At 31.8% G+C, this 26,885-nt stretch overlaps 1 protein-coding gene across 2 annotated transcripts in view; it reads left to right on the top strand.

Moving 5' to 3' along the window:
• The first annotated feature begins 2,469 nt into the window (after positions 1 to 2,469).
• Positions 2,470 to 26,885, top strand: part of LOC118190566 (putative ribonuclease ZC3H12C) — a 43,821-nt gene continuing 19,405 nt past the window's right edge. The window contains exons 1-5 of one of the 2 annotated variants that reach the window (XM_035361303.2): positions 2,470 to 2,689; positions 13,878 to 14,129; positions 17,089 to 17,187; positions 17,441 to 17,670; positions 21,770 to 22,009. In XM_035361303.2, coding sequence (XP_035217194.1) covers positions 2,507 to 2,689; positions 13,878 to 14,129; positions 17,089 to 17,187; positions 17,441 to 17,670; positions 21,770 to 22,009 — 1,004 coding nt within the window. In that variant the 5' untranslated portion in view covers positions 2,470 to 2,506. The remainder of the gene's footprint in view (positions 2,690 to 13,877; positions 14,130 to 17,088; positions 17,188 to 17,440; positions 17,671 to 21,769; positions 22,010 to 26,885) is intronic. The other variant, XM_035361304.2, reaches the window with a different exon arrangement.

Raw genomic sequence — 26,885 nt, 5'->3', positions numbered from 1 at the left:
TCTCGTTGTACACTTTACTGTCGAGGCTTTTACCTTTTTTTCCAGATACTCTACGTGGGTAATTACACGGGAACTCACAGAAGCAAGACATGATCTTTTGTTAATGAAACTGCGCTTTCCGATGCTGCCGACGTGCTCCCCGGGCGCAGACCAACTCCCTTTTCGGGCTGTGTTGTTTAAGTAAATCCACGTTTGCCTGTCCTTATCTGCTCGAGTCAGTTCATACGGCACCCAGCTATTGAACTTGTACGTTAGTTTATGCGATGCATAGCGCGAATAATCGACATGGCACAAAAGTTTGACTGCTTAGCAAGTTCTAAAGTGGTTGCATAATGATCTCCTTACACAAGTTCTCGCAAGCGGGCCTCATCAACATCAGTAGGCCGACCAGAGCGCTGTGCTTCTTGAATGTCATAGTCCTTGCTTTTGAACTTTCGGTATCGAACCATTACAGCGTCATGTGATATAACATTAGTACCTAAAGTTGTACACATGATTTGGTGACATTTTGTAGCTGACTTTTTGTAAGAGAACTGGAAGTAAATGATGGTTCTAATCTGGAAGCGTGATAGTTCCATTACACCTTACACCTTACACGTAACGATATTTTTTTTACAAATTTTACAACACAGTGTTCTAAAGCAATTTTCTTTCTTTCAAATGCCAAAAATCGTTTGATAAACTATGACTAAACACGCTAACGCTAATTCTTTGCGCAGACGATATTTGCGGTGAGGCCAAACTTTCGTTAAAACTCGATATATTATGTTATATTAATAATGTATAATTTATTAATATTTTACTTTACATATGCAATTTATACAATTATGTAGTTGCTCACAATAGAAAAGTTAAGTTAGTAACTGAATCTATGTATATATTCATTGATTTTAAGAACCGTCATGATTTTAAAATTCTTCTATATTTTTCAATTCCCTTTCATAAAAATGTGATTTTTCTGCTTTGGTGCATGATTTATCTAAATTTGCTGATTAGAATTTCACGAAATTCCGATTATTCGTGTAAACTCCCCGTTATCTCTATAAAAATGTGCAATTATTCAAAAATTAAAACAGGAATAATATTTTTTTACCCCTACAAGAGGTCAAGGACGATTTTCTCAATATATCTGTGGGGGGTTACCTTTTCCCCCTTCAGAGCCTCGAGTTCTCCTCCTCGCGCATGCGCGATAAAAATCTCATCTCTGCGCGACTGCAAAAAAAAAAAAAAAAAAAAATTTCAATGTTTCCGTTTGTTTTTAGAAGTTTGTGTGCACACTTTATTCACCGCTGAGCTGAGGTTAATGTTTATTCTAACGCTATGTACATATTTTGATTTATTAAAAAAATGTATTTTTATAAATGGGTGTTTAGCAGTAATATAGACTCCCAAATATCTTACTAGCTCATGTACAAATGTATATACTAAAACTAATTCAATTTAATTTGATATTCGTAGCAAAGCAGAACACGGATTTTATGCTATTATTTTCATCTTATTATTCGGGTATTTTATCCTTTATTTCATGGATATGTAATATATATATATATATATATTATAATTTATTATACATAATATATAATAAATATATATAATTATTTACTAAAGATATATAATTATCATATATATAATTTATTTACTAAAGAAATATTGAATATACTATCTCCTAATATTAATTTTAGTAGAAGTATCTAAAAAGAATGAACCCATAGGTAGGAAGTTTAATTCCGAAAAATGTTTTAAAGTAACTTGAATGTAAATTGTTAAAAATGTTTTCCGGGGACTTGAAGTAAATCTTGAATAAAAAATTTCAAACAGTGAAAAAGAAATTAAAAGCAAGCAATTATTGCTATTGATCGGAAATTAGTTGAATTTTCAAGGGGAACAAACCAACTCCCGTTCAATGAACAATAATTAATAAATAAATGCGAAGGTGTTTATATATATATATTCGTTTTGTATTTTATTTTCCATTGCCCCCATGCTGTATTTTAAAATTCCATTTTATTACTATTCACCGTTTCAAGTCTTCATTTGTCAATAGATGGCGACACAGAACAGCAACTTTCCAATTCTTCCCGTTCCTGCATCATTTCTCACCAACTCGAACATGCATTTATTTTAGCCCTGCCGCAGCGCTGCAATTGCGAAATTAATTGCAAAATTACGGTCAGTTGCCTTAGAGCACCTGGGCCCACAGAAAAGCCGACAGGGACTAATTGTCTGACGTCGGATGGCCTCACATCTAAGATTTATTTTTTGCCCTTGGGCGTCGAGAACGCAAAACTGAAAATATTTTTTTATTAATAAATAAAAGAACTTCTTGATAAATAAAAGAATTGAAACGAAAATGACTTTTTCTATATTCTTTCTCAGCAAGGAACCTTGCTTGATCTCTAACCTCCTTGTTTCTCAGCTTGATTAAGCCTTTAGGCAGAAAAGCGTAGCAAGTGCAAATCTACAAGTCTGTTTTTCTTGTCTGTCTGTGTGTCTACCAATTTCAAAAATGGAGGATATATTTTTAACAGTCGCGGAGCATAAATTACTTCGAAAACATCAAAAGAGTTTAGAAGCCCGGTATAATGTAAAATTAAATATGCCAAAAGTAGATGAAAGTACTGCGAACTACAGCTGTGACGTAATATTTGCATCTATATGTGGTAATAAAGAAAATATAGAATGCGTTAAGGTGAGTATAATTTATGAAAACATTGATTTTACTGTTTGTCATACGAATCATTTTGTTATTTCCATCATGGGTGTTTTTGTGGTTTTCCCCATGTGTAACGTGTATACGAGCCAGTTTCCCTTAGAAAGTCCTCCACGAAGGCATCCCTCCCCTTAGGCAGATAGCCCTAGTGTGCTTTGCCATAATTAAATACACCACACCATTGAGATAAAGGGCGATAAATGGAATGAAATGAGAATTGTAATTTAGTTATGAAAGCAGACCAATAATTCAAAAAAATTTATTATATACAATCATGTATTTGTAAAAACTATATTTTGAATATTATGTTTTTTTAATTATTTTGAAATTTTATTTAAAAAAATTATGAATTTCTTTCACTGTCATATTTTTTATCCGAATGAATACTTTGCAATAGATTCGGATAATTTATTAAAATGTCATGAAATTTCTCATATGAATTGGTCAAATTATACTTTACGCTTAATACAGATTTTAAAGTTTAAATGTTCAACTGCGTTTTTTCAGTAGTACATATATTTTATATATACTAGAAAAAACATGCTCTGTTGCTGCATTTGTTCCTGGAAGGGAGAGCACGTGTCCTACAATTTTTTCAAAATATTTTCATAAGGAATATTATTTTGTTTAAAATGAAGGAATAACTCCATCCATTTTTTGTGTGTCTCCACATTTGCAGACAAACAACATTTAATTTTTTCTTCAGTGATGTATCTTTTTACCAATGACACCTCATCAAAAAGACCATTTGTTATTTCATTAAATTTCATTCCAGAAAATTTCGAATGAATGTGATTATAATAATTCTTTTAATTACGGAGTTTAAAATCTTATACGTATATGTTGTCAGATTGATACCAAAATGTATCTTTAGTGGGTAGACTAACTTTTTTATTATCAGCTAAATTTCAGAGCTTGCTTCTCATCACCCTTAATCTAGAAATTTATGATGCATGTCACATTAAAAATACTGAGTAATAGAAAGTTTTCATGAATGCTCCAGAAAGAAATTCCATTTTGCTGGAAAGTATGGCAAATTTGTGCCTGTGTTCAATAAAGGAATCTAAAAAACTGGAATCGTCATTGGGTAGAGCCTAATAAATCTGTTATGATTCTGGGTAAGTGAATGGTGTTACCCAGATTCATAGTCATGGTTAAAATGACCACATTTTCATTGAAACAAAGCGGCCGAGCGGTAAAGTCACTGAACACTGATAGTTCGGTCCGAGGTTCGAATCCCGTGAACGAGTTGGCTGCATGGGTGTTTTTGTGGTTTTCCCCATGTGTAACGTGTATACGAGCCAGTTTCCCTTAGAAAGTCCTCCACGAAGGCATCCCTCCCCTTAGGCAGATAGCCCTAGTGTGCTTTGCCATAATTAAATACACCACACCATTGAGATAAAGGGCGATAAATGGAATGAAATGAGAATTGTAATTTAGTTATGAAAGCAGACCAATAATTCAAAAAAATTTATTATATACAATCATGTATTTGTAAAAACTATATTTTGAATATTATGTTTTTTTAATTATTTTGAAATTTTATTTAAAAAAATTATGAATTTCTTTCACTGTCATATTTTTTATCCGAATGAATACTTTGCAATAGATTCGGATAATTTATTAAAATGTCATGAAATTTCTCATATGAATTGGTCAAATTATACTTTACGCTTAATACAGATTTTAAAGTTTAAATGTTCAACTGCGTTTTTTCAGTAGTACATATATTTTATATATACTAGAAAAAACATGCTCTGTTGCTGCATTTGTTCCTGGAAGGGAGAGCACGTGTCCTACAATTTTTTCAAAATATTTTCATAAGGAATATTATTTTGTTTAAAATGAAGGAATAACTCCATCCATTTTTTGTGTGTCTCCACATTTGCAGACAAACAACATTTAATTTTTTCTTCAGTGATGTATCTTTTTACCAATGACACCTCATCAAAAAGACCATTTTCGCAAATATTATTTTTCGGAAAATGGTTACTAATACATATGATAAAAAGATTTTTCCACATATTTCCATAAAATCTCCCTTTTTAATGTCACCCAATGAAAATTTTTAATATCCTTGAATTGTCCTCGTCCGTTCTTCAAGATATTCCAAGCAGTCATTATAAAAGTTTCTGACTTCTTTCAGAAAATCAAGTCGTTTAATGGCACCTTGTTCTCCCAACCTAGTGATGTCCTTTCGAATAACTAAAGAAACATAGTTGTTATCAATTCTTTCTCGCAATTTTGTTTTTAAATTATTGATTTCATTTGACACTTCCATAATTGAAATTTTGTCCCCTTCAATAATTTTCACAGCATTGTGAAATAATGTTGCTTGGTTATGGATGAATTGAAGCCAAATTTGTGATGTGTCATTTTCAAAAAAGAGCTGCTATATTCTTGGACATTTATCTTGTGATAAAAAGTATGATTTTAATGGTTTGTTTATTTTTAAAATATTTTCTGCAGCTGGCAAAAGAGCTAGCCATCATGTTTTGCTGTGACCACTAATTCTTTTATATTCGATTTCTGTGCTTTCACAAAAATCCTTCAAACTTTCAACATGCACAGTATATATATATAAAAATATGAGGTTGATCTTTACATTATGGTAACTTGGCGTTTTTTTGGCGAAAATTTGGCGACCAACTCTCCTTAAGCAACCCTCTATTTTTTTTCCCGCCGCCATTTTGTCTTCACGAAGTAAAGACATGTTTCTTTTTTTTTTTTTTATCTACTGAACACTTCTTCCAACAATCTACTAGCCGAATTACACTTATGCTAGAAATTTTATCTAACAAAACTGCTTAATCATGACAAATATTCACTGCAAAATTGGGAAAAAGTGCACAATACCATACTCCTTACGCGTTTTTCAAAATAACACATACACATAAACCATGTACATGCCGACTTATTTTTACTTAAAAAAACATCCCAGAATTGCACAAAAATGGCATTGCTCACACTCTTCACTATATCCATGTACACTGCTTTTTTCTCATAAATTAGAAAAATTTCACGAAAATACATGACAATTTTCTCAATCTTTAAATCCGGTAAAAAGAACATATATGAAATTACCTGATCGCGAAAAAGTATTTACCCTTTCCAAATATGAACATTTCCACATATAAAATAAATAAAATATCCAAAAACCTCTAAATCATCTATTACATTATACGCGTCACCAACGAATTCATACCGCAAGCATTACAAATACTTAGTATCAAAAATTTAAATTATTTCCATGCACGTTTACTTCAACTTAAACATGTACCAAATTCCTACAAACATAATATTCACAAAATAACTATCATTTAATTAAAATATCATTAAACCATGTACACGTCGACTTATTTTTACTTAAAAAAACATCCCAGAATTGCACAAAAATGGCATTGCACACACTCTTCACTATATCCATGTACACTGCTTTTTTCTCATAAATTAGAAAAATTTCACAAAAATACATGACAATTTTCTCAATCTTTAAACCCGGTAAAAAGAACATATATGAAATTACCTGATCGCGAAAAAGTATTTACCCTTTCCAAATGTAAACATTTCGACATATATAAATAAAATATCCAAAAACTTTTACCTCTAAATCATCTATTATTACATTATACACGTCACCAACGAATTCGTACCGCAAGCATTACAAATACTTAGTATCAAATATTTAAATTATTTCCATGCACGTTTACTTCAACTTAAACGTATACCAAATTCCTACAAACATAAAATTCACAAAATAACTATCATTTAATTAAAATATCACTAAACCATGTACACGCCGACTTATTTTTACTTAAAAAAAATCCCAGAATTGCACAAAAATGGCATTGCTCACATTCTTCACTATATCCATGTACACTGCTTTTTTCTCATAAATTAGAAAAATTTCACGAAAATACATGACAATTTTCTCAATTTTTAAACGCGGTAAAAAGAACATATATGAAATTACCTGATCGCAAAAAAGTATTTACCCTTTCCAAATATGAACATTTCCACATATAAAATAAATAAAATATCCAAAAACCTCTAAATCATCTATTACATTATACACGTCACCAACGAATTCATACCGCAAGCATTACAAATACTTAGTATCAAAAATTTAAATTATTTCCATGCACATTTACTTCAACTTAAACGTGTACCAAATTCCTACAAACATAATATTCACAAAATAACTATCATTTAATTAAAATATCACTAAACCATGTACACGTTGACTTATTTTTACTTAAAAAAACATCCCAGAATTGCACAAAAACGGCATTGCACACACTCTTCACTATATCCATGTACACTGCTTTTTTCTCATAAATTAGAAAAATTTCACGAAAATACATGACAATTTTCTCAATCTTTAAACCCGGTAAAAAGAACATATATGAAATTACCTGATCGCGAAAAAGTATTTACCCTTTCCAAATATGAACATTTCCACATATAAAATAAATAAAATATCCAAAAACTTTTACCTCTAAATCATCTATTACATTATACACATCACCAACGAATTCATACCGCAACCATTACAAATATTTAGTGTCAGATATTTAAATTATTTCCATGCACGTTTACTTCAACTAAAACGTATACCAAATTCCTACAAACATAAAATTCACAAAATAACTATCATTTAATTAAAATATAATTAAATTCAAAAACACTACTTAAAATATAAATGAGCACATACGTTAAATTAATACATACATAAATACCCATTTCGAATTCACTTTAGTTACGGCCATGGGATCCAAAAATTTACGAACACTGTTTCATACAACACAGAATAAAGCCAAATACAAAATTTCCAGATTTTTTCCCGATTTCCCCCCTTTTCCGATTAAAGAACCGTAATTCGTCCATTAATATCACATGACATATCCCATGATCTCTCTTTTCCCTCACACAAAATAATGCGTAATCGGAACTGAGTACTGCTCACATTATTACCAAAGTCCCCGGTAGTAACCTTTATCGCCTCCAAAATGTCGCCAAACTACCAGTTACCATATTGTAAAGATCAACCTTATGAATACATTTTTGCAATAATATTTTCAAGATCCACTGGAAGTAAGTCAGATGCTGTTTGAATAGTACTGTGTAGAATGTGTGCTGCACAACTTACTCCAATAATTTTTTGGTTCAAATGTCCATTAAGTTTCGTAAAAACATTATTGATGCCTCTTCTAGCTTTTCCACCAAAATTTGCGTTAGTGTTATCCTCATAATAGGCAACAATTTTATTGTTCAGATTACTCAATTTAAAATAGTACTTATTGAATCAAAAATTATTTATGAAGTTTCCCCGACAAGAAAACAAAATCTAATATTCTAATTTTAATTCCTGTTTCTGGATCAAAAAGGTCTAACAATTGTGGGAAATAATTTATATCTTTGTGCTTGGAACCAACATAAAATACAGATATAAATGTGCATCTAATTTTTTCTGCAATTTTAAAAATAAATATATTACAAGTAATTGCTTCGGGTTTTGTCCTTGCACATGCAAATTTTTTGTTGTACAGTACAATCAATTGATTTGAAACTTTGATTGCGGTTTTTGGTGTAGAAAGCTAATAACCCTTCAGCTAATGCTAGCTGTTCCTCCGTTAACAATACATATTCCTTGACGAGACGCAGCGACAATGATAGAGCACCACCAAGTAAATCTAACTCGTTACATCGCCTAATTTAGTTTACTCTGCATCCATTTTATGTGTTTTTTTAATTGATGTATTTTTATTTCTTTATATTTATTATAATAATTAATAAATAATGGGTAATATATTTTTACAGTACATTTAAAATAAGAAATGTAGATGTTTTCTAAAAAGCGGGACATTTTTAAAAATCAGCCGGACGTGGGACAGTCCTCCAAAAAGTGGGACTGTCCCGCCAAAATCGGGACATGTAGTCACTTTAGTCATGGTGGAATTGCTAAAAACTTTAGTTCTAACAATAATAGAGAACTACTAGGTAAAAATATATTTACGGGTACACCATGGCGATTTTTGGCGGTACATGGATACCGAGTTTGTGCAATTCTTTGACGTTACTTTGGCTTGTATAGTGGCAATTTCTGTGCCAAGTATCGCCGCTGCACAAAGCCAAAATAAGAAGATAATGAATTGCAAAAACTCGGTATCCATGTACACAACGACCTATTTTCACTTAAAACAGAAAATTGCACAAACTTGGCATTGCACACTCCCTTGACTTTATCCATGTACACATCAACCTAATTTCACTTTTAAAAACATCAGAGAATTGCGCAAACTAGGCATTGCGCACTCTCTTGACTTTGTCCATATACACATCAAACTATATTCACTTAAAAGGAGCAGCCAATAAAAAAAAATACAGTACAAAGTCCATAATCCAGACGTCCATTATCCGGAATGATCTATAATCTGGACCTCAAAGCCACAAACTTACGCATGTGCGTAAATCGTTTACGTGTGTGCACTTCCGCTATGCATGCGCTTAAAGCCAGTAAAGCGTTTACCCATGTGCGCTTCTGATAGTGAAGAAAGTAACAGAAAACGTTATTGAAAATGAAAAAATTTCGATTGACAAGTTAGTCGGTATTCTGGACACAGCAATTACAGGACTTGAACAGTGGAACTTTGTAACTGAACATGAAATTATGTCTGTTTATAGAATTAAAGAAAAGTATTAGCACCAAAAAAAAAAAAAAAAAAAAGGAGCAACTTACATTGATAGAAATGTTTAATAAAGTAAACAAATAAATATTAAGCTTTTTTTCTTTTTCTTTTTTTTTTTTTTTTTTTGTAAATTTTGATACTGTTTAGATCATATTTGCTCTTTATTTCATAAATTACAGTTTTGTATTTTTAATTGTATAATTTCTGCATGCCATCTCACCAGATTTAAATTGATGATCTATAATCCGAAAAAACCCTAATCCGGAATTGCCAAAGTTCCGACGAGTCCGGATTACAGACTTTGTACTGTATATAATCTCAATAAAATACATTTTAGATCAAACAATGAAATAACATAAAAAAGGAAATTCTTCTTCACACGACACAGAAGAAATGTCCACTTACCTTATATACCAATTAACATGTCTTCAGTAAAACAAAATTCCTTAACAGCATCCAAAAACTTCCTAAAAGTAGCTGATTTAGAATCTGTATACTGGCGTCGCCACGTAAATTCACAAAGTAAGAGTCAGAAATATCCTCCGTAGCACCATTTATCGTTCGACCATATGCATTTCCTTCCTACGAACAAGACACTTAATAATGGCTACTAAGTAAACCTTCATTTACACTCAAGTTCAAGTAGTGCTCTTTTCCCCTTTCTTTCCAAATCGTACTGAAACTTATCTATCTTACCATATTAATCTTACTACATATTTTAAACGGTAGAATGGCTGAATTTTGTAAGATTAATTTGAATTTCTGTATGATTTGGAACGAAAGGGGGAAAGTGCATTAATTGACTGGTGTGTAATTGAAGGTTTACTTATTAGCCATGATAAGTGTCTTGTTTGTAGGTAGGAAATGTGTATGGTTGAATGTCGGAGGATACTGGCACTAAGGAGAATATTTTTTACTCTTACTTTTGTGAATTTATGTGACAACACTGATATACGGATTTTAGGAAGTTTTTGGATGCTGTTAAGGAATTTAGTGTGCCACAGACTGAAGGACCCAGAAATTTCTAAATAAGCGAAGTGGATATTTGCTTTGTGTAGTGGTTAGATGCATGTCCTTTTTTATGTTATTTTATTGTTTGATTTAAAATGTAGTTTATTGAGATTATGTATTTTTTGTTTGACTCTACCGTAGAATTGGTTGCTTCTTTGAATTTTTAATTGAAAATAGATCGATGTGTACATGGACAAAGGGTTACCAAATCACAATGCCAAGTTTGTGCAATTCTCTGATATTTTTTTTAAGTGAAAATAGGTCGATGTGTACATGGATAAAATCAAGGGAGTGCACAATGTCATGTTTGCGTAATTCTCTGAATTTTTTTTTTTTTTTTTTTTTTAGTGAAAATAGGTCGATGTGTACATGGATACCGAGTTTGTGCACTTCTCTGACTTGTAATTTTGTCTTGTAATTGTATAGCATCAATTTTTGGTGCAAAAATCGCCGCTACTGAAAGCCAAAATTATAATTAAAATCATTGTGTTTCTCTGTGCAGTGCAGCACAAGACATATTTTAACAGAAAGCTGCACCAAAAAAGCATGTGCATTTAATATTGAATAAATGCAGTTGAACACTATGTTAGTTGTAACTGTAATTCCACTCATTTTGCTTTTTTTTTTTTTTTTTTTTCGCTCAGAAATGTAAAGAAGGAGAAATTACTATAAATTTCTCGTGACCGATTAAAAGCTATAAAAAGCCAGAGACAGAAAATCTCAGTTCAATTGTTTAGATAGTTGCTGTTGTTATTGTTGCGAGTTCAGCGAGAGATCAGATTAGCTTTCTCTTTGCATTGCGTTCTATTTTAACATGTATAGTAGTTTGAAGTATAACTACTGATTATATTGTGAACACTTGTATGAATATCTCTGAGGAAAATTTCACCATTCTGTTATATATCTTTTGATAAGAATAAATTTTATTAACCTTTAATTGGACTTGTGCATTCAATCTATTAAGAACCCGTACGCACGCAACAATATATATATTCAACTTTTTAATCTGACTGATTTAAATAAAAATGTGTATAATTTATATGTCCAATTAAAAATATAAATATTTTTATAAACTTACGATATATATTTTTTCTTCTCAAGATGTATATTACCATATTAGTCTGAATGTATATTCATGTAGTATTCTGTAAAATATTTTGCTTTTGCATTTGGTGACTGATAACCTAGTGATAAACCATCTTAAACTTTAAAAGAGCCATTTTGGGTGATAGTTAAAATTTGAAGCCTTTCAGATTTTTTTATATATTTACGTTCCTCGAAACAAAATCAACTTGATATTTCGCCATATAATATTAACCCCTTAACTGCCGCAGAAAACGTACAAGATTCATTTCCCAGTGCGACGGTTTTTCACACGGGCACGTGTAGTTATGCAATGTATTAGGGTGAAAATAAGTGCAAGTTTTACTTTCTAAAAACTCAAACAAAATAAAGAATAAAAGAAAAAAAATGAATGCACAAAATTGAATGTTTTGAGTAAAAGTATAATAAAAAGATCCCTAAAATGGAGTTTCGATCAATCCATTTTTAGACCAGTAAAGTGTAATACAGTCAACTGGACTCGTCGGGACTTCGGCGATTCCGGATTATCGGTTTTTCTGGATTATAGATCCTCAGTTTAAATCTGGTAAGATGGCATGCAGAAATTATAAAATTAAAAATATGAAACTATAATTTATGAAATAAAGAGCAATTATGATCTAAAGGGTATCAAAATTTACAAAAAAAAAAAAGCTTTATGTTTATTTGTTTACTTTATTAAACATTTCTTTCAATGCGCGAATGCGTAAAGCGTACATTCCACATAGTCGAAATTAGAAAATTGCAACCAGAAAACTATTTTGATCTGTATTCGTGATATTTATAATGACGAGGAATTTGATTTAAATCATATCAAAGACAGAGTACATCAAGATGAAATACTACATTTAGTAAGGAATTATAAACTGAATAAAATAAAAACATCTGCCCTGAAGATAAGGATAGTGCTGACAGATCAACTTCCAGTTCATTGCACTCCGCGTTGTCCCCCCCCCCCGGCAGATCAGTGTGAAATTGATAAACATGTTTCCGAATGATTAGAGAATCAAAGGATATGCCTTCATCCATTTTTTGCAGCAATTCCACTTTTTGTTTGATGGACATCAGAACATGCTTTCGCTTTGCAGATCCTTTGGTAGCTCCAGAATCGGAAATTCTTTTTGACATAATCGAAAGTTCAAGGTTACTTTTATAAAATTGCTCTAACAGTCTGCAAAAATAATAAGCCGAATCCAATTAGAAGATTAAGGAAGAACGCAATCTGCAACATTAACTGAAATAGATAATTAGATAATTTTAGCTAAGCTTATACCGTCCGTTATACATTAAACATGCATGCGTAAACGTATTATGCACATGCGTTCATGCATTATGCGTTGACGCATGCGCAGAAAGTTTGTAGCTTTGAGGTCCGGATTAAAGACTTTGACTGTATCGGATTTCAGTGTTATACCTTGTAAAATCAGTATGCCTAAAAAAACATATATTTCTTCTGAACTGGTTGAATGCCACGATTTTGTTCTTGATTTTTTGTTTGCAAGGTGTTGGTTCATATACTCGTTTACAAAACGGTTAGTTTCAGTGACAATATGAAACACGAACAGTTCATCAAAAAATATTTCAAAAAAGGTAATGGGTTTGAAACATCCATTATATCTTTCTTTATTCCTGGAACCTTCTACAAAAAGTAAACGAAAACGGAGGACACAGAATAAAAAAAAAAAAAAATACGTTTTACTCAAACAACACCAGCTAATACTGCGCAGTCATTACTTTCATCGCTTTAGACATACCCCTCTCTCCAATTTCTCCCCACGCTTCTCTGAAATAGTATCCTCCTTTGCATACTTTGTCAAGGTCATTGTGGTGTTGCATTCCAAAGCTTTGCGAATAATTTTATGGGTAGCAAAGCAAAGCAAATGATAGTAGTTTGGAAAAGAGTATATATATATGCCCATGGCAGTTAATGCGTCGGCTGAGCAAGGCGTATATATACGCCCCCGGCAGTTAAGGGGTTAAGAATGAATTAAAAATGGTACTTATGTTTTAACTTAACCACCTCGGCAAAATTTTGACCTTTTTCGCAGGAAAAAAAGATATAAAATTGCAAAAAAATTTTTATTTCATACATACATGTTATTAGTTCATATTTTAGTTTTAATGACATTTAACCTCCCTCACAAAAATGATAAGACTATTTACAAATCGTCATTTTCTCCCCCCCTTCTTCTTGGGAAAATTTATAGCAATCACTTTCAAAATAGATTCTAAACAATTGTTTCTTTTAACAACCTGATTCTTTTTATTAATTCTTTTCTTAAAATATTCTAGCTTCTAATATTTTACTAATTTTATTTACAGTTTTAAATAAAGTAATTTGTCTTGATATTTTACTATATTCATAGAAATTTTTGCAAAGAAAAAAGGCAGAGAAAATACCAAAATATGAAGAGAGCAATTCTGAACGTACAACTGTTCCTGTCATCACATTATCTGATAGCTCTGATGATGATGATGAAGATGCAAGTGTTCTTATTGAAACTTCGAATAAAGAAAATTTCAAAAAAAGAAAGAAACCTGAAGAGGAAGTACTTACAGTGATTGACATAACTTCTCCAGCAGTAAAAGATATTAAATATGAAAAATGTACTGAAAACGTAAGTGCATCAAGTGACTGTTTAAATGATTACAACTTAAAATTTAAGTACTTAAATTTTTGGTGACAAACTCTGTGGGGTTTGGTAACCCCAAAAAATTAAATATCTTTTGTACACTAAATATTCACTGTGTACTTTTTGTATTAATCTCAATATTATCCTTATCTCATTCTTTTTTACTTTCTTGTATAAAGTAAAGGAAGTATTGTAATCATGAAAAATTTCGGTTTCAGATTTCCATAGAAATATCCATTTTTACTATTTTTTTGTATGATGTGTACGTATAGAGAGAATAAAGAACTCTTTATTGTAAGACGTATTGTAAAATGGATTTTTTTTCATGACATCTGTATATATCTCGCATAGTTCAAAAGCAATTAACCATAGAGCATTGAAAGTTTGTATGTGGAACTGCTATGACAGCTAGTTGTGCACCTCCCTTTTTTATTGCAATTGCCAGTATAAAAAGTATATATATATAAACTCATCCTCCTTACCCTGTCTTTATTTTTAAATTGTTGTTTATAGACATACTTCCAGATACAGAAGTGTTTTAAATAACGAAAATATTCATGCCACTTACGAGTTTTAAATAATGAAATTAACTTTTAATGTGGGCTTCAAATACCTGTATTCATATTTGGGAAAGTTTTATATTTGTTAAGAAAAAAATAAAAATACAAGAAGTTTGACTTGACATATGACAAAAATTGACTGGGATATTTAATTTCAAAATTTGCAGTTTTTGATGTCATTTTCAACTTTCCTTGAGGAATCAGTTTAGCTCAAATAATTCAAGAAAATAAGTTTAAATGAACTAAATTGTGTATAATTTAAGAGGTGTACAAGAAAATAATTCAGAGAATAATTTAGTATAAATACTTTACATTTTATTAAGTATTTTTAGTTAGCTCAGAGGTAGAGTATCATATGGTCATCAGATTTTTTTTAATTAGGTTTCTGCTTGTGTAAAAAATAATAATGAAACATATGCAATCTGTTGCCATACACTTTTGTAGAAGTGAATTCCAACTTTGAGCATATGATTAACCTGCCATTTCGAAACCATTTGGCAAGCTGCTATCTGACATCTGCCTGTCTGTTGTAGTTGTTAATAATGATCATAATTACTAATGGGGAAAATAAGATTTACTAAGTAAAAAAAAAAAAAAAGGTTGGTGCATCTTAATTTAAAAAAAAAAAATTATATCATTGTTAAAATCACAGTTTTATTATATCTCGCCATTTGGTAAAATTGCAACACCAAGAAATAGCTTTCAAATTGACCAAATATTTAACAATTTATCATGCAGAATGCAAATGATTGTAAATTCAATTGCATATGCTAATGGAATGAATGCATTTTCAGTTAGGATGAAAGTGGACCTAGTGCTTATTAAAGAGGCTATAAAAAGAAAATCTCTAAGAGTACATCAATGCAGTTAACTAATATTTCTCTCCAAATGCATGAAAACATGTCTTGGAGAATACATCAGCTGTTCATAATGAGACCTTATGAACAGCAGATAGGCTTTAAAATATGAAGAATTATTGACGGTAGTTGTTTCTTTTTAGTGCGAGATTATTGCTAATGTTGAGCAAAAGAGTAGTGTAGTAATGTGCTTGTGGAATTAATGTACAAAAGAATGCTTGATGAGCAGGATCTGGAGCACCTACAGCTATGCCAGAATTGGTGGACAGGGTCTTGGCATACAATAGTGATGAATTATGCTGCAAGATGTCCAGTATTATGGTAATAGTGACATGTAATGTGATATTTTTCAATGATTGCTGCAGTGAGGATTATTACCTTGGCATCCATTACTGTGACTTCTTTTGAGCCCTCTACCTTAGAATTAGCAATGTCAATGCTATAAACAGCAAAAATGTCGGAATGCTGAATCTATTCTAACCAGTAATCTATTCTAACAAATTTCGGTACAGTTCCTGAACTCCTGACAGTAAGACCTTCATTCATCTCTGTGGTGAAGAGTAACATCTGGAAAGCAGTATTGCAAGTGACCTAAGAAGAGCATCAAGTCTTTGGGTTAGTATGATGTTTCATTCAATGGATTATGTGCACTGTGAATAATCTAAGGTACATCTAAGAAGTATTGAAGCCAAAAATCCTGTTGCTTCTCCAGGACCTTCTTAAGGATATCTGTAACAAGAAAATACCATCTCTTTTTTGGCCTGCACAAGGAAGAAGTGGGTAAGAGACCAGATCTTCAACAAGGGTTTTACAGGTATAGTTCCTACCACACTAACTGTACAACTTTATCCCAAATTTGATGGGGAATATCCCATGGAATACAGCCAAGGGTCTTCTGTCTCTCTTTCCCTTCCAATGAACCTCTCAAAAGGATTTCCACCTTGCTAGTAGTTTAAGTGGGCCCATGCGATGCAAATATTATATGCTTATAAACCTTGCCCAAGAGACTAGAACCTGAGACTAATGATATTGCAGCCAGCACTACTATGCACTATACTTATTAAAGCGTATCAAGCACATTTCTTGAATGTTAGCATCTGACATTACCATAGATGTAATGGAATCTGCTTACAGTGACTTTTAACAGACAACCGTCCGAGGCGTATTCATTGGCTAGTACTAAACCATGTCTAGTCTGCTATAATTGTTAGAAGTTGATGTACAAAATATTGAATTAGCACATTTCTTTCATTTACAACTTTATCATTTTTATGTTATGTCGCATATCATTGTTTTCTAAATGTCAGGATTATAACTCATGTCCTTGTTGGTGCTGCAATTTCACTGAACATCATTATATAAAATTAGTGACTTGTGGATTACAGCAGCTTCACCATAAGAGGGTCCTGATTTTGGATATTAACACAATGAAGTTCATTATGGATCATAAGAATGCTTAAATGTTTCATTTAATATTGTGTGTGTGTGTGTATACTTATTTTTAGTAATTTTAGTTAAAATCTCTAGGCTGCTAAAAGAAGGAGGAAAGAAAGGCTTGCAGTGCCGTGTGCTAATTTTATACCTATAAAAAATCAAGGTGGACGTAAACAGAGACGGAAGAATCAGGTGAATAATCTGAATGAAACATGTCTGAATAAAGGAAATTTGATTTTATATTGTTATAAAATTTAGTGTTGTAATATTGCATAAAAATTGGTAGCTTATGGGTTAGAGCAGCTTGACCATATGAAGCAAGAAGGTCTCGACTTCAGACGCTACCACAGCTCAGTTAGTTATAGATCATAAGAGTATATATATACATTTTATATTGTATGTGTAGATTTCCCTAGTTTATAATAATTCTAGTTAAAATCTCTAGGCTTTTAAAAAGAGAAAGAAAGAAGTTGCTGTGCCAGTTGGGGATTTTATACCTTTGACAAATCCAGATGAAAATGAACAGAAACGAGAAAACCAAGACAGTATACAAAATGGTACATCTACTGATCTAGAAGTTGTGGCCCTTGATGAAACACCTGTCCCATCTCCCATTCCGATGGGTCCAAGACTGCTGAGGCCAGTTGTTATTGATGGGAGTAATGTAGCCAGAGAGTAAGTGTCTGAATGAGCATGTTATTCAAAGAAACTAAATTTTTAAACCTTTTGTCAACTGCTGTCAGTTATTGTCATTAATGACGTGTTAAACTAGAATAAATGGTAATTTAGTTACAAAGTCATAGTTACTATTTTTTAATCGATTTTATATCAGTATTTAAATTTAGAGGAAATCAAACTAAACAATGAAATATCATATAGTAATACTTAGTGTAAATTTTAAGTATGGTTGTAATGCATTCCTAATTATTAAAATGTTATTGCTGTTTCATGTATTGTTGTAGTAGCATGTTATGTATAAAATATCCACATGATGTATTTTTTAAAATTTTAGTTTGATATTTTGTTTATTTTCACCTTTTTATGTTCCAGAATTTTTATTCTTTGTGACGAAATTAATATATATTATATAAAATATAATAATATTATATAGAAATGAAATATGTATATAAGTCTATTAATTGGTCTTTGATTTCACTGGCTGTCTTTTGAGGCTAAAGTTTTCAAAATGTAAAGCAAATAGAAATTTAAGCAGCATTTAACAAATTGTAAAGCAGCTCTATCTTGCTCAATTGAAAATATTTTCAAATGCATATCCAGTTAGTTTATCTGAAAATTCATACCATTTTTTAAGAGGGAAATAGTTTTGATGTTTTATACTAACTGGATAAAAAGTAATGTCATTAGTTTTATTATTAATCTCCATTATCATTAGTATAAACATGCATAATGCTGTAGCATAATCACCTGCCATTTCAACCACCTTCTGCCAAGTTACTAGGAGGAATTATACACCATCAGCATATCTATTTCTGTTGAATATCTCACATTGGCCACCCTGTAACACTGAAAACCTCTCTTGCAGTGGTGGTTTCAGATTTGTACAGAAATCATAATTGCAAGGATTCACATCAGTTTGGATGTTTTAGTTCCTGCTGTGTTTACCATCACAGTGTATGACAAAATGATCTGTGACAGTATTTGTAGTACAATGTCCTGCATTGTTGTGGAAAATGATGGAGTTCATCACCAAGTGCTATTGATTTGTCCTGAGTGTTGAATGCAGATCCTGTGATGGGAAATTCTAATAGTAGGTCAACAGTCTGTCTTAGAGGTACAGCATAGTGGAGTGTCACTCTATGGATGTCATTTTCATGGCATGCAGCAGAGTGTATAAATTCTGTGCGTGAAATAAACCAGGATGCCTTCATTTATTTTATTGTCATTTCGTGCCGGATTTGTAAGAGTAAACCTATGTTTTGTCTGTTGTGATGATTCGTTCATGAAATATCATCTTTCCTCTTTGAGACATATGGCTGCCTCAGTGGTTAACTGAACAGTTCCTGGGCTATCCATTGACAATCAGTATCTTTCAAGTAAGCAAGGAGCTCATTTTGTGAGTATCAGCAAGAAATCTTTCAGAACAGTATTCATCTGAATTACACCCCTTTCTTCATAGAACATTTTCACCCATCATATTACTGTGTGATATCACAAGACAGCATGACCACATTCTTCTGACAAGCCCTGATTGCAATTTTAATTTTTATGCAAAAGCATTGCTTCTGCTTTTTAAATAGTTTATTAGGTCCTGCTCTTTTAACTCTCAATAGAAATGCCATTGTATTCTTGCCTGCCCTTAACAACACCATCTCGAAGAATAAGGCCTGAGCATGATAGACTGGATGATCAGTAATATCGCAGTCAGAAGACTTAACGCAAACTAGCAGAGACTCTCATAAGCTCAAACCTATACTCTAGTGATTAATCTATAATTCAAGCATATTCACTGCATCCTAAATTCGGATTCTGCGTTGCATTTAAATCCTAATTTTAAATTAAAATTTTTGAAACCTTTTGGAAAATTTATCAGAAATTGTGAACAACTAAAATACTGTGTGTAATTTATTTTCCCAAATTCCAGGACCCTTGCTTCTAAAGCAGTGTGTGAGTAATTAAAATAAAATATAAAAGTAAATACTAAATAATAACAAATTAACTTTAATTAATGACAATTATGTGTAGAATTTAAATAATAATAGTTGATAAATATGCCACAAAAATTAAAGAAACAAATAAATAGTTAGTGGGAAAATTACTAATATTAAGGCTGGGTATTACAAGAAACTAGGATGACAGAACAGTAAATACTTTGAACATCATTTCATTTCTTTTATCGTATATATATTTTTTATTCATATATTTCGGGAGAAAGCGATAAAGTAATTGTATCTCAAAAATATAAATTCAGACCCTAACATTTTAAATTCAGTAAAGCAAGAAATCTTGAACAGTAAATGTGTCAATAGTCTGTTCTAAATTTGGATGTTCAACTGAAAGCATTTTAAGAAATTTGTTAGGAATTAATGATACTATTATTTTAACTGCAAAACAAATGAAATTGAAACTCGTTCTACAAAGGATTTGTAAAAAATGAAAAAAATAAAATTTCATGTTGGTATAAGGACAAGACATAAAACTTGTTCTAAATTGCTTCAAGATTTTATTTGTTACCTCACTTTTGCAGTTAAATCTTTCTTCCTATGTAAATTAAATTTAGAATTTCTGTGAATTTCAACAAGCTGGACTATTTGACATGGTTTGTATTTTTAACAGCAGTGTATGTTTTGTTAGCGATTTAAGCCAGAAAATTAAGCTATAATCAAACATTTGAAAACTGTTGCTGAATCTGATAGATGTCAGTTGCTGTTACAATGTAGTTCAAAAATTACTTTGGTCTGAATATGAACCATTCTTCTTAAAAACATAAAATCGGAGATACTTGGTTTCTTCTATCACTTTTATAATCAGTTAACTTTCATTGGAATTTATTTTCTGCAAACGGTTATTTAAAAAAATTGCGTAATTTTTTTTCTAGTTACTGAAAAATTATTTATCATTTATTACATTTATTTATACTTAGCTACTTCTTTAAGCTGATGCAAAAAATCACTTACCTTTGATAGCAAATTATTATTAATTACTTTTATAAAGTGGAGCAGTGTATGAATTTTTAAGTACCGATCTTGCGGCATATAACACACATGTATGATTTCAAACTACATTTAAAAATTTTTAAATATATTTGTTGTATAACATGTGAAGGAACCTTAAACTTTTCTTTCTGTTGAACCTAACCTTTCATTGCAAGGGAACCTGAAAAATACATGTGTGAAGCTCTTGTCTTTTGAATTGTTTATTTAAAGCTTTCTCTCAGGCTTTCAAACAATGGTTTACTGAATTGGCCAACAGTAAGGGAAACAGTATGTGTGCATGGGAAATGCTTGAGGAAACAAATAATTCTACAAAGGGGGATGGGTTACATTCAGTGCATATGTTCACAAGAATATTATTCTAGGTTTTTGACTTAGAAAGTCCTCCACAAAGGCATCCCTTCTCTTAGGCAGATAGTCCTTGAGGCTTTGCTGTAATCACATAAACCTAACCAGTCTAGGTTTTCGAAGAAAAAGAGACAATTTTAGGTAAGAACTGTGTACTAGAATGAATTCGTGCTAGATCAGATATTTTCTCGTTTTGTATTGATTGATGAGGGACAGTTGAACTAAAAATTGATTGAAACTAATCCATCATTCAAAAAAAGGAGGGGATTTAGTATTTGAAGTCCTTGCATATATGTGTAATTTAAATTATAATAATTTATCTTTTACAGCTTTTGAGGCCCACCGGCGGCCGAACGGTAAAGACGCTGAACACTGGTAGTTCGTTCCGAGGTTTGAATCCCATGAACGGGCTGGCTGCATGGGCGTTTTCGTGGTTTTTCCCATGTGTAACGTGTATACGAGCCAGTTTCCCTTAGAAAGTCCTCCACGAAGGCATCCCTCCCTTTAGGCAGATAGCCCTTGTGTGCTTTGCCATATTTAAATAATCCAATCCAATCCTTTCACAGCTTTTCTAAGAAATTGATAAAATAAATAGAATTTCATTTTCCTTTATCTGTCTGCTGTTGACATGAGTACAGAAATGTTCTTTTAATAATTAGCATCCAGGTTTTTTAATTACAGTTAGATATATGTGTGCATGTACATATACCCCCTAAAAAGTATTTATTTCAAGCATTAACAAATCTAATTTTTAGGCATGGGAAAACACACAATACTTTCTCATGTAAAGGCATAAAAATCTGCGTCGATTATTTCTTAAATCGAGGCCATTCTCAAGTAACAACATTTGTCCCTCACTATCGGCGGCATTGCACTTCTGGGCCCATCTCAACAACAGACCAGGAAATACTTGAAGAACTCTACAGAACACAGCATGTTGTGTACACTCCTTCCAGAAGAGTTCAAGGCAAGAGAATGACATGTTATGATGATAGGTATGAATTAAATACTTATTTTTGTGGGATATTCTGCTTTTTATTATTATTATATATATATATATAATTGTGTTTTCATTGCAATCTATAAACCAAAAAATTGCATTGAATATCTGTAAGGAATGTATTCAAAAATTAACTTTAGGTTGCCTTTTAGATCTTAAAAAATAGACCTTTTCATTTCAGTAGTAAATTTGAGCCTACATTTTCTTTCTGGGGTGACTGTTTACAAATATGTTGAATTAAAACTATGAAAACTAGTCAAAAGATAGCAGAGGCCGTATGACAACAAATGATATTAAAACAGGTACAGGTTAAAGTAGGCTCAGCACCTGTGCATCCATCTAGGCATATTAGGTATCGCTGACACTTTCTAATCGTTAAGCTCCTGCAGAAGTGTAATTCCGAGGGGGGACACCTGAGGACCGAGACATTGAGGTTGACAACCCAAGACTCTCCCATCCCTTTTTCCCTACCACCAGCTTCTTGAGAGGATTTCATCATGCTGTATTTTGAGTTTCCCTTGCCGTGCAGACACTATATGCCTGCGAACATTGGTGCCTTCTCTGAATTTGAACCCAGACCTTTCAGTACGGCAATCAGCGTCACTAAAAACTATATTGAAACATAACATTGATAACAAGTTACAAAATTAGTCTAAACATTGAATAGACATTTTCCACTGCCTATACATGTGATGATTCTTTTCTCTGGCATTTTTGAAACTCTAAAGTAAACCAATACTTTTTTTAGAAAGAAGTTGAAGTGTAGCATGTTTCTAACACATGATAATTTTGCAGCAAGTTTTTAAGGCCCTTTTCAACTCTCCTTGCGCATATCTTTTAAAGGGAAATGGTTGAATAACATGTCCAATTCTAATTGTGACTGGATGGTAATCAGGATTGTCTTGGCTTGTTAGGTAGTTCTGTGTCATCTGTACCATTCTCTACATTTGCGACATGTTTCTCGACCATCTACTTCTAAAGGACATAGTCTTTTGATAAGTCTAGTAATAAGTCTTGCTTTAATTTTCATTTTGGCAGTCAACTATTCTACCTTTGCTGATGTAGATAAGTAATATTCTTCTGAAAATGTAGTATAATCTTTTAAGGTTGTTAGTACAGATTAAAATTATATCTCCTACATTAAGGTATGTCTCTAACTGTTGTTCCTTCGTGCAGTTGTTCGAAGTATTATTGCATAACCTGACTTGAAAAACTGTCATCAGGTTTCGTCTGTAAATGAATCTCCCCCCCCCAGTTTCGTATAAATAGTTTTTGTATGAAAAAAAAAAAAAAAAAAAAAAAAACAGGTGTAAAATTTTCTTTCAAAAATAAATCAGCCATTAATGGGTTTAAGACCTTTGGGTCTTCACTGACGTAGGCTTGAGGTCTCATCGTCACAGAAAATAGCTTTCATTTCTTGATAAAGACACTTGTCCTAAATCTTTTTTCAGAATTTGTTTTAGAAGGCTAATTAACTCTTTCAAAATTCATCCCACCATGAAGTTGCTGGGAGAATAAGCTACCAAGGTAATAGGAGAAAGAGATGTTTTTAATCTTTCTAGTATGATATTTTTCAACTAATTTTTGGTTTCAGTAAAGTTCCAAATATATTCTTGAAAGTCGACCTTGATGTGCTAGGAATCTTCTAAGTGCCAATAAGAAATTATTCGTTGATAGAAAAATCAAACCTTCTAAATGTACTGCTCCATAAACTATGCAAGTTAAAATCAAGACCCATACCTTCTTAACTTCTCTCAGTAGTAAATCCTGCCACATCCACTCCAATAATTTTGGAAATGCAAATATTTATTATGTCATCTTCAGGAAGAATTCCTACTAGAATTTCAGGGAGTATGACTGTAAATCTTTAACAGAGATTGATTATTGCTTTTATAGTTCTTTTTAGTATCCAGTAATTTTCTCTCAAGTCCACTGTTAGCAGTGGTAGTCCAAGCTTTCTCTCAAGTCTAGTGTTAGCAGTGGTAGTCCAAGCTTTCTATGTTTTAATAAAATTAGGCATTGCTTGATCAATAATTGTTCCTTTTCCTGCTTGCTTCCTGGTATCAATTTTGGGAGTTCTTTGCTGCTATTGCTGCTTACCTAAATTTACCAGTGAGATTTGTATCTAACTAAATGTATCAGTTTAATCACTAATGGCAAATATTACATCCATCCTCCTCCCTTATATTTATTAATATGTCAATAAAATAAAAAATCAACTATTTATTAATGTATATAGTTCATAAATAAAAATAATAACTCAGGTTGTCATTAATGTTTTTTCAATTCATTTTAATTTCATTTCAAATTCAAACTGTCCAACAAAAACTGGAGTCGGAGTCAACCTGTTTTTAACGACTCCAGCTCCAACACCTTTTACCCCCAAATCTGCCCGATTCCGACTCCATAGCCCTGGTTCTAATTTAACGCTTTAAGAAGCAACACCATAAATTCCCAGTCAAGTCTTTCATAGTCATTAAGGCATAATAATTATTAAAACGTTCTTTCGTGTAATATGTGTAACACTGCATTTTCTGTGACGCACAGAATGAGTGAAGGTTTTATATACCTGTTCTTTTCAAACCACTTCATGTAAATTATTACCATATCTCTAAAAAATTCAAATGAAAAATGTTATGCATGTATGAAATATTTAAGAAGCATACAAAATGTTATAAAGAACAAGTTACACAGTGAAGTTAATTAAATAAACTGTAAGTCAGATATTTATAATATTACATTCATTAGTTTTTGAAACAGTTAAATCCATATAATTTAAGACACATTTAAAAAGAAGTCCATTGCTTATGTATTTAGTAATTGTTCATTAGCAAACAAAACAAAAAAATTCATAAAAAAGGTGGAGTAATTTTTTGTCAAACTTTGAAGCTCAAAGTTTGATTTCTTGTTCTAATTCTTGGTGCATAAGTTTTTTTTAATTATTTATTAACGTACCTATTTTATTGCCTTTTATATATAATACTAATGATCTCTTTTCAGTTTAAAGAGAAACTTTTACGTTTATTTGAATGTTCAGAATTTTTTTTAATTGTCTTCCAAGGTAAGAATATTTTATCTTTTTCATATTACATAAAATTTTGGAATGGTCAAGTATATTCATAATACATCATTTAGTTTAAATTTTTTTGAGCCATTACTGGTAATTTTTATTGCTTTTCCTGCCTTGAGTGATTATTAAATGCTGAGTTTAATAATTTATTTTATTACAGATTTGTGCAAAATTGTTAATGAGGATGGCAGTAGAATAGATAACAGTGGATGTAAAATAATTTTGTGAAAGCAAGAGCATCATGAACATAATATACTTTCTGAAAGAATGTATACTAAGATTATATGGTTTAATCTAGTTCTTAAGGACCAGCTACCTCAGGAGAGATGACTTCATAAAAGAATACATGATGAAAACAAGTCCTCATTCAACTTGTACATTTGAGAAAATATGAAAATCCCATGTAATCAGCCCATTCGTGTACCAGCATATGTGAGCACGCTAGTCTTTTGATAGAAATGCATTTTGTATTAGAATATTCAACTCGTGTGTAAGAACAATAAAGTGCACAGAAAATTTGCACCACATTTATGAAGTAGTCTGAAAATGCTTGTCTACTATCTTGGTTCTGAATGCATATGTGGTAGTGTTGTTTGCATTAGCAAGTTAGAATGTCTCCTAAATCAGCCAACAGCATTACAACCAGCTGAATGAATTTGAGGGAACCAGCAAAAAGTCAGGAAGTGTCGGCTAATTATGTTCCTAAATCATATAACTGTGGCTTGAGAGTAGAAGCAATGTCTTAGAAAATAATCATATGATGATGTTACTACGTAGATTCTTCTAGTATGATTTGGAATCATACACTGTGGACCCTAGCTGAAAAGAGTAACTAGCGAATTATCTCTAGGTCTTGGAAGAAACAGAGGACTGCAGAAGAAGGTTTAAATAACCTTTTTATTTGAACTTAACAGAAAATGCATTCGCTCGGTACTCACAATCTACCACCACTTGTCTCTAAGTAACTTAACAGAAAAATAAGATATAAAATCACAATAAAGTAAGATGGGCTACACGACTGGCTCCTTATTTATCTAAACCGCTAAATCGGCTGCACATAGCAAAGTCAAAATTAGAACATCCAATATAATCTAGAGAGAGTGGTTAACACCAACTATTCATGTACAAAAAAAAGCTATCTCAAACACGCAGCATAAATTCAGGACGAACTCTCCTCTCGAACTCTTAAAACCACTGCTTAAATACTGGTTCTGAACTCGCTTAGATTCGTATACTATGTCATTAAAATTTACATTTTGGCAGAAAACTGAAATCAGAAAAAAAAAAAGTTTTTTCTGAAATTAAAAATAACTGGATTGAATAAAATAAGGTCTTTACAACTGATGCTTCCTATAAATTATCCACAATCATAATGAAGGTGTCAACCATTTATGAGGATCAAGCAGTAGTGAAAGCTGCCTTAGTAGACATCAGTAGCAAATTCTCATTAATACAGTCAAAAATCTTTAATCCGGCCTCGCCGGGACTTTGGCAATTCCGGATTATCAGTTTTTCCGGATTATAGATCATAAGTTTAAATCTGGTAAGATAGCATGCAGAAATTATTAAATTAAAAATATGAAACTGTAATTTATGAAATAAAGAGCAATTATGATCTAAAGGGTATCAAAATTTACAAAAAAAAAAAAAAAAAAAAAAAGCTTAATACTTATTTGTTTACTTTATTAAACATTTCTTTCAACGTGCGCATGCGTAAAGCATACATTACGCATAGTTGAAAGTAGAAAATTGCAACCAGAAAACTATTTGATGTGTATTCGTGATATTTATGATGACGAGG

This window comes from Stegodyphus dumicola, chromosome 7 (assembly GCF_044657685.1).
Source record: "Stegodyphus dumicola isolate Sdum_Otavi_A_Nest chromosome 7, ASM4465768v1".
NCBI lineage: Eukaryota > Metazoa > Arthropoda > Arachnida > Araneae > Eresidae > Stegodyphus > Stegodyphus dumicola.
Note: the sequence above shows the minus strand (reverse complement) of the source record. Positions and strands in the feature narration are given on the sequence as shown.